This window comes from Oryzias melastigma, linkage group LG13 (assembly GCF_002922805.2).
Source record: "Oryzias melastigma strain HK-1 linkage group LG13, ASM292280v2, whole genome shotgun sequence".
In the NCBI taxonomy this organism is placed as follows: Eukaryota; Metazoa; Chordata; class Actinopteri; order Beloniformes; family Adrianichthyidae; genus Oryzias; species Oryzias melastigma.
The window spans coordinates 18,635,822-18,652,208 of record NC_050524.1 but is presented as its reverse complement, the minus strand read 5'-3'; the positions used below and the strand labels follow the sequence as shown (position 1 = coordinate 18,652,208).

Here is a 16,387-nt window from a genome sequence, read left to right as displayed (position 1 = left end):
ACAAACAAGATACTCTTCAAACTAGAGGTGATTACGAGGCTGACGTACGGGAAGTGTCTGAACCCGTTGACGCTTCCTCGTCTGCCGTGTCCTCCTCCTCCTCCGTGTCTTGTCCTTCCTTCCCCACATCCATCTCCAAACCTCCTTCGGCCAGGTCCACCCATCGTCCCGGCATGAGCGCGGCGTTGTCATAAGAGTGGCAAAGAGGTCCCACTATGTGTGTGATGAAAGACTCCTGCAGCTGGGCAAGCTGTGGGGCGGATCGGTCCATGAAGGGACTGATGGGAAGACCCAGGCTGGCTTCTTCATCTCCCTGGAAAAGCACCATTGCAGATGAGAATACATTTATGATGCAGTCCTCATTTTATCTAAAAGGTACCTGGGTGTAAAAAAAATGTGCAGAATCTTAACTTTTTCTCTCCCCTTCTTGTGAGTTACAATCATGTGGGACAATCTGACCACACCTCCTCGCTTCAGTCTTTAAAACACGATTGCTCCAAGAATCTGTGCCACCTTATAAATTCATTTGTTCTCCACCAAATAATACAAAGTGGGTCATTTTATGAGTTATTTACGCTAGGTTTTATATAACCAACAGTTGGGTTGCAGCCAAAAGGACTTTTTCAATGTTTCTGACTGAAAGGAAACATTAAGGAGTAATTCTGTATTTTACATTTGGAAGATTCCAGGTTATTTAAGTATCTGTGAATGGTATATACAGATATATTGAAACTATGGAATTCATCTAATCAACAAAAATATTTTGAATTTCAGATTTTGATGGTTTGATGTTCACACATGTTTCTATTTTGGTGGTTTTACTTGTTGCTTTTTCTTTTTTTTGTGTTTTCCTTTCCTCTTTTCCTTAATGTAAGTGAAGCTTTTGGACAGGATGACAATCTTAATCGCACATGTAAAACAAAGCATTTGTTTTATCCTAAAGGTAAAGTGAGCAGCAATAATTGGTGTAGTCACAACAAAACCAAACAGATAAAGTAGACAAACCTTTTTTTTAATAGAAATAAAAAACACTTGAACATATATAAGGATGTTATGGTAGACTTTTTTTACATTTTCAAGTAAACCTTTTAATTAAAATGACTGTATCATAAATTTGACTAAACTGCCTTCTGCACACTTTAGTAGGAACCTCTGTTTTCTTGATTTAGCTTCCTTTAAAGTCCCGATTTTGTGGAGAACTCAATTTGGATTTATTAAGATGCACAAATAAAAGCAACACTACAACTACATTGTCTTATCCTTGACAGTAAGACCGCGTTGGCGGGCCATGGAGCAACATACTAGTCAACAAATCAAACAAAACTAAAGCACTTGCTTTGTATTTTAGAAGTATATTCTTGTGTGGTAGAAGGACAGATACTCCATTAGAGTGTATTCAGACTGGAAATGCCCATTTCTTTTTTGAACCAAAGCTTATAAATAAAACCATGTGACTAAAGATCTCTTTAGTCATTGGCCAGGAATTATGAGGGGAGGACAAAGCAACCAGAAAAAGAATAAAGGAAGTCTTGCACTTTGTGATCCTTATCAGAAAGGTTCACTTATTCAAACTTTGTATTTCTCTGATCATATACCAAATACCGGACCGCTCAATGGAAATGAAGCATTAGATTGTCAGGAAAGCAGTGTGTGAATCAATGTGTATCATGTTAAAAGTTGTTTTAATGAGCCTGAATTGATCCGATCACATTTCAATGAGTTGCTGTGCCTCATGTTCGCTTTACATTTCTCCGTTGTTTCAGCTGCTTCCTTCAAACTCTCTTCACTTCCTGTTAGCCCGACTATGGTGACCATGTTGGTCCAGTTGTTCCACTCAGAGAACAGAGCCTATTCAGACTGAGCAATCTCAGCAAACCAAAGCTTTTGATTGGGAACGAACTGGGTCAAAGAGCAGTTCCTGGTCCTGGACCAGGGTCTGCTAGGGTGTATTCATTGAACATTTGTTTTGGATTATTGAGGGACTCTAATTCACTATAAGCGGACTAGAAAGTAGTTATATGTTAGAGGCAGGTTTCCCACATGACTTATCTAACTGAGTAAAATGAGGAGATAAAAAAGAGATAAGCTTGGTATACCTTTCAGATGAATGTACTATTTTTTATTTGCTCAGACAGCTGAATGAACATCTCAGAAGAGAATTTCTAAATGAGTTCACCTACCTCAGCTCATTTTCCAGACTTTTCAAATACCAGGTCATGTTTTAGTTTGTATAGTGAACAACAACAACAACCAAAGCGGTTAAGTTTTGCTTTCAAACAGTCAGAGGTTCTGCTTGTTGTCTGATGTTGGGGCTTTCAAAGCAGCTCAAAAAGAGGACAGAGGGGCAAGAGCTGCAATTGCTATGGCAACCAGAAACCTGGTTGGCGTCAATGTGGCGCATGAGTAGTTAGTGTGTGTGTATGTATGTGAATTTACATCTTGATTTGACACATAAAAAGTCGGATTTTTTTTCTTCTAATGTTAAGGATGCCAAAGTGGTGCATTGCGGAGCATAAGTGCGCATATATGTGTGTGTGAGCGCGCTGACAGTTTCCCGCTGAGAGCCTTTTCTGTGATCTTCCTCAGTGACTGTGAATGAGTGCTGTCAAGGATGGCATATTTAGGTCATCTGTCTCCCCTCTGAACAAGGAAACCACACGCACACCCTCTGTGTCTTCACACCCCCCACTCTGCAGTCAGATTAGAGCTCCACTGAGGAGTATTTTCATATCTGTGCTATGCCACTCGCCTTCGTTAGAAGTTACAAAACGCAGATCTTGTGTGCTAATAATCCCTGATTGTGAACAAAAAACACCAGGTTGGACCAACATGGGTCTTCACTTCTTAGTTTTTGTTTAATTGTCACAAAAGAGAAATAAAAAAGGTAAAGTGTGGAAGGGTGTATCACGCCAGTTTATGAGTTCAGAATGAGGTGGATTCTTTTTACAATGCTGTTGCCAGGCAAATAATTCTGTCACTGCGGCTAATCTGGCTTTATCTGCATGTTCCTGGTAGTTCAGAGCAGGATTTGTTGCCAGGCATCCGTCTGCAGCGGTCTCTGACATATTCATGAGAGAAGAAGTGTTTTTTATTCTGTTTCAGTCAGAGGAAAAACGCATGAAGTTACAGATAAATCCTCGCTGAAGGGTACTTAAGCACATAACTACCTCAGCTCCCCGCGGAGCTTTTGCTGATACCCCACGTGTCTGATCAGTAGGGTAAGGAAGGTGGGCAAAAGGAGGAATGGCCTCATGAGATAAGTAAATACATAAAATAGTGAAACTTCATCTTGTTAATTTATTTCAGTTTGTTGCTCCTCAGCTCGTTGGTGAAAAGCTACAGAACACTTTGAAGTTATTTCATGAAAAGTCGATTAGAAAAGTCATGGCTGGTGGCTTTTATGGTGTGTAATGGTTCAAAGTGGAAGTAGAAATAGTTTTCTTGCTCAGCACCTAGATTTCACTGCAGCCAGGGGCTGTTTTTCAGTAACTATTCATACACTTTTGGAAGTGTATTGCATGAAAAAAAGGCTGATCTTTATTGTAATTTTTTCATGTATCAAATACATTTTTCATTTCAGCCTATGCGTTTTACGCTCTATTTTTTTCTTGTTTTTCATGCTAATTTGCAGAGACTGACAATAAAGTTCACAAAAATTCCTCAGACAAAAGTGATCACTTTCTTAGTAAATCACCATGAATATTCTCAAAAACATCACTAGTACTCATTATTTTTAAAACAAAATCTACAAAAATCTCTAATATTATTTTTCTCTCTCTTAAGGTGAACCAGCGTGTTTAAAGGGTCACCAAACAGGGAAGTTGGAGGCTGACTCCACCCACAGCCAAAATTAGAAAATCCAGTCAGAGGGGCGGGGCTTGGAGGCAGGACTGTTATCATTACTGGAGCTGCAGATTATGATGTGGGACTTAAATGATTTGATCAACCACAAAATTCAACTGTAATACCTCAATTTAACCTTTAGGGGGCAGCACACAAATGGTTTTGACTATATTTTAAAGAATTAAACAAGTTTATTTTAACTAATTAAAAATTTTGCAATGACCAACAGACTGCATTTTTAAAGCCCCATTCATAGAGATCAACAGACAAAAAAAAGTTTATTAAGGGTTTGATAACACTTTAAGTAGGAACATTTAGTCAAAAAAATAATAATTAGAACAAAAAATATGAAAAAAGAACAAAAATATAAGTAGAATAGAAATACAAGAAAAGATAGAAAAATAAGGAAAGAAAAAACAGATAAATATTATATAGAAATGTTAGAAAGTCATCTAAAAATAAATACAAGTTATATATACTGTATATAAATAAAGACAAATATTTAAAAAAAATCTTTAAAATGAAAAAAAAGAAATATGGAAATAATATTAAAAAACTGAATAAGACTATGTCAAAAAGCTAGAAAATAATATCTTGAAAAACAAAACATTATAACAAAAATCCTGCCAGTGCCTCACCTCCACATTCTATGGATAATAATAATCATTTAAAATATTTAAATGTTCCAACAGTTTCAAAAACTCAATTAAAACAAAAAAAAACTTTAATTTTAACTGTTTATTTAATATTTTTTTGGACATTAATTTAAATGAAAAACAACTGTTTATTCATTTTATTACATGAACGTTTGAAGGAAGATCACCCAGTTTTTTTCTATTTAATGCAATACTCTGTCTGGTGAGGATAACCTTTGCACATATGCTACACCTCAGACGGGTGTTTCTGGTCACACTCTGCTGCTCACACGAGCGTCCACAGCCTTTTGCTCTGGCACTCAAGCCTCCTCCGTGTCTGCAGAGACTTCTGCTCCTGCATTTTTCATTTCTCCCTCCCAACCTTTTGCAAAGATCCCAGCGTGTGGATGTGAAGGTGATATTATTGTTGTTTTTTTGTGTAAAGGTGTATCACTCCAAATGAAAAGGTAAATGTTCTATCAGTTACTGTTACATGATCAATATAGTAGAATGCAACAATATATTTCAAATGCTCTAAGGTCACAGTCTATTTGCAGTGTTTTCACTTTCTGTGAGTTAATAATGTCAAATTCTATCCAACCAAATTTTTTAAAGTATTTTTAACGTTTTTTTAATGGTTGTCTCTTCCTCATAGCCTCCGTTTTTAAACCAACAACATGGCTGGTCTCTTTTAACGCGGTTTGTCACATATCACACCTGAAACCTGTTCCGACCTGCTCCCAGACGCCTCTTCACCTCGTTTCCACACTGTGTTGGTCTGATATGTTGACCCTAAAGCCGTCCACCTTCAATCTTTCCTGTAACTTCACCCAAGATTTTCCTCCACCTGTTCTCACTACAAATGACGATGTCATCTGCAAACATGGAGATCCCTGTCTAACTCTGGATCATTATAATGAGGAGCAGTGGAATTTATTCCTTTCTGTTTATGGTGAGGGTGTATTAAGTCATCAACCAGAAACTATTATATTTATCTTTTTGATTAGCGGCATAAACCTGTGTGTGTGCATACATACATATTTAATTGTTATTTGAGATATTTTTGTTGCATGTTTAAGGCAGCTGTGCCATTTATAATCTTTGATGGATGATTCATGTGATAAGCTTTAAGCTGCACAAAACAGTAATTTTGAAGAAGATGTTTTTAGTGACTCCTGTGAACACCTGCCGGTCTGATTCCGATGAACATACCTGCTCATAGAACTCATTGATGATCCCCTCTGTCCACTGCAGGTGCAGCTCCTTACACTTCAGCGGACCATTGACATCTGCTAGCTTGATGCACATCTGGCACACCAACAATCGATCGTTCTCGTTGGTCCAATCAATACCAGACACTCCTTCATCCCCCACCTGAGGAAAAAGAAGGAAGTTATAGAACATGTTCACTGGTTACGGTAACGTGGAGGAAAAAAGAGTTTTCAACCTTATCTGAAAAAAGTGTACATAAGGTGATTGTTTACCTTTGCGTTAAACTCTGTGAGGAAGTCGAAATGTTTTTTGAGGTCAGTGGCCAGGATGGCTTCAATGACGAGGAAGCGAAAGCGTTTGAATTCCACATGTTCAAGGTTAACCAGGAAGTTGTACTCAGGTTGAGACATGAAGAGGTTCCAGGCTGAAGCTGCATGATGGTTTTCCAAGACCGATCTGTCATTGTACAGAAGAGCCTGTGACGGGCAAAGGGAGATCAGCGTGAAATAATCATAATAACTAAAAATATGTTTTCTTATGATAAAGAACAAATGTAATAAGAAATCATTTCGTTTTTGTATTTCTCCTTTCAAATTGCTGTCAATCAAACTGTGGCGAAAACGCCCAATTTGAATTAATGAGCCGTTGTGACGTCAAAAAGACAAGAAGAAGAAGAAGAGCGCACGTGCGAGCTCCCTGATCTGCTCCTACCAGCATGGACTACCAGTGTGGGAGAAGAAAATATGGCATCTTCCCATGTCTGTGCTGTAGGGGCTCCAATTCAATGAAAGGCCATACTGTTCAGCGGTATTTAAAATAGACGTTCTAACAAGTACGCAGCTGGATCTTTCTTCTGTTTGACAACATAACAAATTCAAATTTCTGCCACGACTCCACATGACACGCTGTGTATGGCTGTTGGACCTCTTGTGGGGTCCTTGCTCAGAGCAGCCAGGTCTTACTATTTCATTCGAAAAAGTGTTTTCGAACTGAAAGTGAAACTCTTTACTTCCTCGTCTGAGCTGGAATCCAACTCAAAACGATACGGCTGGACACTCTTTGACATTTTTATGTAGCAGATTTAAGCTAGCAAGACACAGAGCTATCATAATCAGACAGGGGGGATCAGGGGCGGAGCTACACAACTCAGCTCTAATAGCCACGCCCACCCAGAGGAGATTTTGAAACCGGAGGCTTGAGATCGACATGAAAAATGGCTTTTTAAGATTGTGAGATTTTGGCTAAAAACTCCAAAATCATAATTAAAACATTACTGGGAACGTTTTTGTGGGTGGAAGTAAGTCTCTGCTGATATCCCATCATCCCTTTTGTTAAAATTCTCTTGCTAGCTTACAGCCCTTTACAACCCCCAAGTTGTAAACAAAAATATTGAGCAATATCAGAACCATCCGGCCGTACAGTTTCGAACCAGATGTCAGCTCAGATGATGTTAACGAACACGTTAATAAATCTATTGGTCTAACAGTGGATGGATCAGAACGGAGTGGAGCGGGGAGACTTAGAACCGCCCATTTCAGTTGCTGTTTCAAACAGCATCTGCTCCTGATCCAACTGGATTTGAACAAAGAAATTCTCAGAAATGCAGTTTTAATCCTAAATGTAGGATGTTGAGAAAAATGCTCCCAGAAAATGATAAAAATACCAAAAAACAGCTTTCTTTTTTTATTACAGTGAGTCTATAAGTGAAGACAATTTGTATCCATTTCATCACCATATTGCAATCGAAACAGATTGTTTTCGTTACATTCAAAATAATCCTTCACAAATGACTACCACTGGTTTACATGTGATTTACTCATGAGTTTTTCAAGAATTGAGATACCAAAGCTTAGAAAGGAATCAGATTTATACGGACTAAATCCACTTCTAGGTAATGGAGCTGCGTGGCTCTAATCTTTGTATTCTTTGAAAGAACAAAACTGAAGCCTAAAGCTTTTTTGAGAATATGCAGCAAAAGCTTTTGAAGGAATTTTGATCACCTAACCTAATTCTATAATAACTAATCTATTTAATAAAAATAGGTGAAACATTATTAACTAGATAATAATACTTAACATTAAAATGCAGTGATATTTTTTGATATTTTTATATATCAATATATATATATATATATATATATATATATTTTTTTTTAATGCAATACAAAAAAAAAAAAAACCCTTCATCTAACTATGTTTACCTGTGGTGCACTGGTGGCTACCAAAAAAGCGTTGGTTCTTCCCGGGTGGTCATAGTCATGCATTGCTGCAGCTACATACAGAGCCATGAGCTCCAGGCCGGGGATGAGCCCCGCCAGGGAACCGTAGTCCTCCTCCAGTTCACAGTTCATCCTTGATGCCAGAAAGCTTGTGGCTCGAGGCGTAATGCCGTTTGCTGAGTCTGTAGAGAGAAAATCTTGGCCATTAGTAAAATACTTTAAATGAATTACACACATGAGCATTTTCTCTGATTTCACCCTTTGAATTGAAGCAAATTGACAGATTTTCTGTGAGAACAATATTTTTTAAGGTCACTGACCCTGTTTAACCATAGAAGCTGAAATGCCCACTCGTTACTTTAAGATTTGACTTTTTTATTTTAAAAAAATCAAATAAAACTGAGAGTCAAGCTTAAAAATGTGGAAATAAATAACTGTACAGATGAAAAGTTCGCACCCGTGTGAATTCCATTCTCAGTTCGCAGGGTGGGGAGGCCTGGTACAGGCTGCGTGGTGAGGTACCAGACAGCATGAAGCACGTCAGTCGCATGGATCCGGTTGTGATCTGGCCAGAGATCGAGTGTTGGTGTCAAGCAAAGTGCCTTCAGAAATGTTCAGCTGTCATGCAGTAACACATTAGGGGGGCTCATTTGAAATAGTGTCAGATTCACACCTTTATAAAGACCTTAAATCTGGTTCAAAAAGTCTTTTTTTCTTAGTTTACAAATGTAAAACTTAAACCACAAAATATTTCTCAAAGAAACTCTTTTTTATTGAGTGCAAAAGTCTCCCCCTTGTGGTAGGTTAGGGTAATGCTGCACACTTCTTAAAAATGGATCGTGTACTCACAAGGTATGTCCCTGTATCCATTCTCCAAAGCATTGAAGTAGTTCATAAACTCTTTAATGGGGATCTTAAAGGTTTCAAAAAGACCAGAATCTTCAAAGAGTTTATAAGAAACCTACAAGAAAAAAAACACGATATGAAACAAACAAGAACAACGTATTTGTTTATTCTTGCAATATGTTCTTTCTATGCATTTAAACATTGAAAGACAGTTTTGTCAAGTTTGCATAAGGCACTGACATCTGCAGTTAAGAAGGCTTAATCAAACCTCGTTAGTTGCTATTTTTGTGAATGGGAAGAAAATCCTAAATTCTGAAACATTTTCACTAGAGCTGGGTATCGTCAATAACTTCCACAATCAATTTGATTAAATTCACCAGGATCAATTAGATTCTGATTTTTTTTAATTCTTTTGATCCGCTCGATTTGATTCAATTAAATTTTGAGTTTATACAGTTAGACACATTTGTTTAGAAATACATTAATAATCTATGTTTAGGTAGACAGAACGTTAGCATTAGCCGTCCTATGGGAAATCTTATTATATGTTAGCTTTAAGCTAGCTGATTTTAGAATTATGCGTTAGATCAATCTCTACTTTTATGGATCGATTATTGATCTTAGATCAATATAGATTGATTAATTGATTTTATCAACCCAGCCCTCATTTTCCCGCCCATTACCTGACTGAGGATGCAGCCAGTCTTTCCATGAGTTTTCTCCACCAGACTAAAAATGGGGAAGTTCCAGTTGTTGAGCTGACTCATTAGAGGCTCCAGCTCTGGTGTCATCAGAGTCTTGGATACAGAAATGACTGTGTCCTTTTGAATGAAAAGTTGATCAAATTGAGCAAGGTCTATAATCAATATTATACTTAATTAATATGTTTTCATTTTTAACTCTCGGGTAAATAGAAAGTCACATTGGTTACCTCTGGTGATGGAAGAAGTGGGTGAAGAACGATGTCCTCTGCTGGACACTCCCTGCAACTCCCTACTGAGGGCTTCTTGCCTCCTTCTCCATCTTCCTCGTTCTGTGCAAAGTCACTGCTGTCACTGTGGTTGGTCTCATAGGTGCTGTCGTAGGTGCTGTCATAGTCTGATAAAGCTACTGCGCGCTCATCTGAAAGGAGTTCAGAAACACTTTCTAAACTTTGCATGTTTTATCTTGTGAGAACATTTCTTTTTCTTTATGGAGCCAGCTGTTTACCTGGAGGGACCATCCTGTGTCCTTTGCCACCAGTTTCTCCCCCGTGGTTGAGCTGACTGTTGAGAGGCCTGCCACAGCTGACAAAAGATACCAAAAACATTCATTTTCTGCACACAACAAAGCTAATTCTCAGCCTCTTCACTGCCAGGTCTTTAGAGGTAAGAAATGTCGGTGACTGCATCAGTGTGTTACCTGCCGCAGAGGGACGGAGGCCGCCAGTGGATGGTGGTGGAGCTCGGGGCGCTCTGGCTGTGAGTTAAGGCTCTGTGATGACTTTTGGGGGCCACAGAAACAGGTGTCCGCTCAGGCTGAGGCCCAGCCGGCTCAGGAAGTTGCACTGTACACGTCTTTATCGTGGGGCTGGGGACGGGGGTTCCCTGGAGGGGAGGTGATGGGCACGGAGAGCCCAGAGGTGATATGTTGGAGGGAGGAAGACCTAAAGAGAAAACAAATGTAATTGAAAAATTCAGATTTACAATAAGCGTGAGGTTTTTTGATCCTTTTGTTTAATTAATATAACTATTTTATGATTTATTTGCAGTGGTGTACTGTCAGGGCCTGCAATGCCTTCAGTGAAGGCCTAAAATTATCGTAAAAGAAGTATCTAAAACACAAAGGAATGTTTTTTTTACATATACATTTGTACAAAAATATATTTTAGATCATTTCAACTGTTGTATCAGCTTCTCTAACAGCCCTTCCCCCCAGCTGCACTTCTGTCAGACTGTTCTTTTCTCATGAAAGTTTCTAACCAATCAGCTTTGAGACATCACTTGTTGCTAGGTTCATGAAAATCTGCCTAACGCTCATACATTATCATACAGTCACACACTCACCTACAGTCTTTGCAGCGGCTTTCCATAAGAACACTACTGATTAAACCATAGCCATCTATGGATTAAACACATTTATGTTGACTGAACCAATCAGAATTTGAGCTCCATGAGGACTATACATGATATAATTGCCTCTGATTGGGTGGTCAAATGTCGCGCTACCAAAAGCTAACTTCTTTTGTATCGTGTTTCAGGCCGTAGGCAGGAGCTGCACTTGATTTTTGTTTGAATTACTCACTGTTTTGCAGTCAATAGCAGAAGAAGGCGGAAAAGTTGATTTAGTTGCGTATTTATTGTGTAAGCCATGTGTAAGACAGACTTTTCTGGAAAAATTGGACATCATCATAAAAAGCCAAACAACTCCAAAGCTAGCTTGTCTCAGTAGGGAAAAGGATTTGTCCGCCACTTTCAACCTTCCAGCAGTTCTGTCTGGCAAGTTAGTATTGTAATAATTATTGAGCAAAATTAAGAAATCATCAATATAAGCTTCTTAAAGCATTGCAAATATAGCAGAAGCAATATTTTTAAGTGAAAAGTTTAGTTCCTCAACTTATTTGCTTCAATAATGAAACTATTTGAAATACATATTTTGTGATGTATTTTGTGGTTTCCACTCGGCTGTCTTCGGCCCCCCATATAAAATGCTATAGAGCTCCCACTGAATCTAAAGAACCTGAACGGTTTCTCATCCCCTCTGTCACTGCTGCCACGCTGAGCTCACAGAAGAGACAATAGCTCAAAAACAAACACCTGATCTTCCCAGTGGTTTGCTGTAAAGGTGGTTGGAAGTCACGGAGGCAGCACAGGAAGCAGACATGGAGCGGCTCTTTGAGATGGTCATCATCAGTGAGTGGTTCCACGAGTCACTGCTTTGACAAAAGTCTGGGTCAGGAACAAAAAGTAGACATCGTCTATAGCGTGTGAGGGTTGTGAGTCGGATCAACCTGTCTGGAGTGTGTTTGACGCTGGCTGAGCGATCCCTGCATACTGGGCCTGGCTCGATGGTGGGCAGCCCTGTAGCTGAGGTGGTTGTTGTCCACGTTGATGAAATTCTCCTCAGCAGCCCTGGGGGCAGACTCCTCCTGAGACGCTGCAGCGTAAACAAGAGGATGTGTGTTGAAGCAGCAGCACATTCTTGATCCCAACTTAACACATATTGACGTTTGGTTAAGGACCCCTCCAGTCAAAAATTGACGTTTTGCGTGTCCCCAACTCGTCGCTTTTTGACATTATGGCTGTTCAGAAAATATAGGGTCTGCAACCCTCAGGACACGGTATGTGATGCGGTACCGGACATGGACTGGTCCTGGGGACGCGTATGGTACTGGTACCAAAACCCAGCACCTGACGTGGTACTAGATCCAAACTGGTACCAGATACTGTGCTGGACGTGATACCAGATGCAGTACAAGACCCAAACCAGTACCAGGTTAGGGTACCAGAGCAGTAGTGGGTTAGGGTACCGGTATACTCTGTACTGGTACCAGTACGGGGCTAGGGTACCAGTATTGGGTTAGGGTACCGGTACATTCCAAGTCCCGGTACTGGTTCGGGTCAGGTACCACGTCTGGTGACAGTTAGGGTACCAGTACCGGGTTACCAGTACCAGATATGTTCCAAGGACCAGGATTAGGGTACCAGTACTGGGTTAGAGGACTGGTGCGCTCCGCCTCACCAGACTGGGCCGGTTCCGGTTCGCGGCCTGGAGGTTGACGACCTGTGATTTAATGGGAACATCCAAATGTCAAAAAACGACGAGTTGGGGACATGCAAAACGTCAATTTTTGACACGGAGAGGTCCTTAACCAAACGTCAATATATGACGAGTTGGGAGTGAGAATGTGTTTGAAACAGTGTCTGACTTTAATGGTTTTTGGGCTAAAAAGTTAAAGATCAAAATCTAAGTTTGTAGCTCTTCCCTCACTCCTTCTACCTTCTGAAATAAAAAGCACCTTTAACCACAAATGTCAGAAAATCTCACTGTCATCGTCCAAGTCTCAAGATTAACCTGGTGAAACTTGTATATCTACTTTTCTGATGGTTTCTTGAAATTTGAAGTTCTTGTTAAACTTTTTCTGTCTGGAAATAATGTTTCAATACCTAAAGACATTTACACAAGGGAACAGTGGATGCAGTTTATTTTTTTCCTCAATATATAGCAGCGGTGTAGTTTTTGAGTCCCATCTCCTCTAAAACGTTCTCATGAAAAAAACGAGTGTTAGTGTGGCCTGACAGATGTCCTGCCGAAAACAATGTTTATCCATTAAAAGCATAATTTAAATATTGTTGGAAAAAAAAGTTTGATATCAGACCAGTGGCAATGAGATAAACCAGTCACTCTGTCTATGAACACTCATGCAGAGTCAGAAACTCCCCAGTGAGTTATGCAGAGTTTCATTGAGGCTTAGTTAGTACATGCGTCAAACCTTTAAGTAGCAGTGAATCACTTCCAGGTAGACTATCCTGCACTACGTTACACGCTTTATTTCATTTCTCTGCTGCTTTGAGTGCCTGCACTGGCCTTGTAAAACATTGAGAATCCCTCAGCAAGCATTTGCGTCATTATATCTGCAGAGAGGGGGGAGATGAAGGTGATATATGCAAAAAGGGGAACACTTGGGCACACACCTGTGTCCACCACCCCCATGACGCATTTAAAAGTGAAAATCAGGTTATTATCCAGTTGACAAACTACAACCACTACAGCCAGTTAAAAAATAATAACCTTTCTGAGAAGAAAAACATTGGATCTTACACAAACTGAACACTAAAACTTCAAAAATATTAACAGCAATAAGCGATACATTTATGGCATCTTTAAATTGGTGCAGCATTCATATTAATAAATGTCAGTGATGCTATATACTCAGTTATAAATGTTTCAACCCCTCCCAAAAAAGGTTTGTTAGGCAAAGTCTCACTTTTCTTTCAATGTAAATGTTTAATAGATCTTCTGATTTATGAACTATTGTAAATATCATCATAATGGCTGCTGTCTGGTTGTAGATTTGAGAAGGGAATAATGATAAATGTAACATTTCTTTTGGTTTATCATCACATTATTGAGATTAAAATACATAAATACAAATAATTTACCAACGAGGTCACTTTTTAAATCTTCCAGATGCTGTTGGTTGTTTGTTTTTGTCAACTCAAAGTACACAAGGTCTACAACACTTCCTCTTTTTAGTTCAGTCATACTAGATAGTTTTTCTCCACTTATATGATTGTGAATTCAACAGAGTTCATTTGAAAGCTAAACAAAGCCCTTTGCTTTAAAATGGAACCAGTTCTGTTCCCAATCTAACCATGTTCTGATCTATCTTAAGAGCATTCCCATGGTCTTTTAATTATGATAATAAAGTTTTAGGCAAAAATCAAAAACCTTGAGTAATTGTGGCAAAGCAAGAGTTCATCAGAAACTCGTCTTCTATATTGCTGCAGAAGCAAGCCTGCACTGATATCCCATCATCCCTTTCTTTACAATCCTTCTTAGCCCCTCACAACTCAGCTAACTTGAGAAGAGGAAAAAATGGCAAGGGATATTGAAGTTATCCAGCTGTACAGTTTTAAGCCAGATCAGCTCAGACGAGGAAAATGAAGGCGTTAATGGATCTATTTGTCTGCAAGTGGATGCATCAGAATTGAGAGGAGCAGGAAGACTTTGGCTTTTTTAAACCACATTTTTTAATCTGCTCTTGATTCATCCCAATTTAATGTGAATCAACACTCAGAAATACATTTTTATGATTTTTTTTTTTTTTTTTTTTATTTGTCCTCCATCATGAGAAAATGCTATAAACACCAGTTTTCATCAGCATGGGTCTTTAAACAGCACAGTGTGAATGTGCTCAGCCAGGTCTTCCTGAACTAGACACAACTATTTATGATTGTCCATCTATATGAAGATTTCTGGAATACATGTAGCATATTTCACACAATCACACATCTTTAAAACAAAGCAGACTCCAAATACATGAATTAGATTGATTCCTTTCTAGAAAACTGTCTAGTCGTGTGTTAAAATAGACAGTACTGTACTGACCTTTGGAAGGGCCAGTCTTTCTGCCTTTTCAGGTCCGTCCTCAGAGTCAGAGCAGGGCCGCGTGTCTGCTGGGATGCGGGGCCGGTGAAGAGGCTGGAGGCTGATCTGGGTGCTGAGGAGGTTGCTGACCGCCTTCAAAGAGCTACAGGTGTTAGGAGGCAGTGAGGGGTCTGCCAGCAGGTCTGAGATCAAACCGTGGGCCTCTCCCATCACCGCAATGTCCACCACCACACTGGTCCCAGAAGACTGGAAGACAAGAAACATGGAAAGATGAGCATTTTTAGGCTGCGTTTCCTTGTATCCTGGAATGACAGTAATAAAGCAGAGTTGCCCCATTTTTCACATAAAAAATATGAGTCTGTGAACAGGAAGAATTAAAGATTTATGTATTTGTTCTTCTCTTACAAATCTTTTACAGTCTGAAATAAAGAGATCCTGTTAGTGAGTCTGAGTCAGTCCGGCCAGAAAAAGAACACCTTGCTCCAGTCTAACACTGTTGCCCACCTAAGTTAAATGATTCTAATTAGCCACATTGACTGATTGGCCGGCACGTGTCAAAGGTTGACTCATGGTTGTTTCTAAAATGGCCTCCTTAATTAACATGAGGACAAGTGAACATGCACTTTTATAGTTTGTCAAGGATCACTGATACAAATTTTAATGTAAAAACATTTAGCAATAGGTAGTTTTTTAATTGTTATTTGAATCTTACATTTTTTTAATGTGTTGTGGAAGGGCTAGCCGACTCTGGTTTATGAGTGTTTTCTTTTGTTTTGTTTTTTAGTGAATGTTTAGCTAATATAAGGGTGATATGACAATCCTAAGTCAAGGAAATTATCAGCATTTCTTCTCCATTCAAAGCCCAATTTATAAAGATTGATTTAAAAGCCCGCTCTAATAACTTTTTTGAACTACTTTTAAATTGTTTCCAGGTTGTTGTTTTTTTAACATGATTATGTTTCTAGGCAAAATAGCAGGAAAAGCCTGTGTCGTTTTCTGGGACATACTGTAGCTTGTACGGAGCAACAGGAGTTCATTAGATTCACCTATGAGTTTTGGGGGAGACAATTGATCCGGAAGTAAGCGTCGGCTGATATCCCATCATCCCTTTGTCATCAAGATTCTCATAACCCCAAGCTAACATTAGCGGTACAACAAAAATGACAAGAAATATCAGAGTTATCCAGCTGAACAGTTTTTAGTCTGATGTCCGCTCAGAGGAGAAAAATAAGGCGTTAATGGATCTATTTGTCTACAAGTGAATGCATCAGAATGAAGCAAAGCATGGAGACTTTGCGCCCATTTTAGTTTCTACATCACAACTGAGAGTTTTATGAGAATAGTATTTTTTTATCTGTGTCTGGTTAATCAAAATATAAAAAAAGAAATACTCAGAAATGCAGTTTTAAGCTTAAATTATTTTACACATGTCTTCCAGCATGAGAAAAATGCTACAAGAACATGTTAAAAACACCAAAAAGAGTGGGTCTTCTAAAAACTAGATCTATAAAAATAACAATAAATGTTTCATAGAATAATCTTT

General features: G+C 39.0%; 1 protein-coding gene across 2 annotated transcripts in view; it reads right to left on the bottom strand.

The window, feature by feature from the left end:
- The window catches only part of LOC112149510 (cGMP-inhibited 3',5'-cyclic phosphodiesterase A), a 61,040-nt gene that overhangs the window by 1,970 nt on the left and 42,683 nt on the right, over positions 1-16,387 (bottom strand). The window contains exons 2-14 of one of the 2 annotated variants that reach the window (XM_024277239.2): positions 14,845-15,090; positions 11,744-11,889; positions 11,550-11,668; positions 10,156-10,399; positions 9,964-10,040; positions 9,686-9,876; positions 9,438-9,575; positions 8,758-8,869; positions 8,366-8,473; positions 7,891-8,090; positions 5,963-6,166; positions 5,691-5,852; positions 49-313 (exon numbers count right to left, since the gene is read on the bottom strand). In XM_024277239.2, coding sequence (XP_024133007.2) covers positions 49-313; positions 5,691-5,852; positions 5,963-6,166; positions 7,891-8,090; positions 8,366-8,473; positions 8,758-8,869; positions 9,438-9,575; positions 9,686-9,876; positions 9,964-10,040; positions 10,156-10,399; positions 11,550-11,668; positions 11,744-11,889; positions 14,845-15,090 — 2,212 coding nt within the window. The remainder of the gene's footprint in view (positions 1-48; positions 314-5,690; positions 5,853-5,962; positions 6,167-7,890; positions 8,091-8,365; positions 8,474-8,757; positions 8,870-9,437; positions 9,576-9,685; positions 9,877-9,963; positions 10,041-10,155; positions 10,400-11,549; positions 11,669-11,743; positions 11,890-14,844; positions 15,091-16,387) is intronic. The other variant, XM_024277240.2, reaches the window with a different exon arrangement.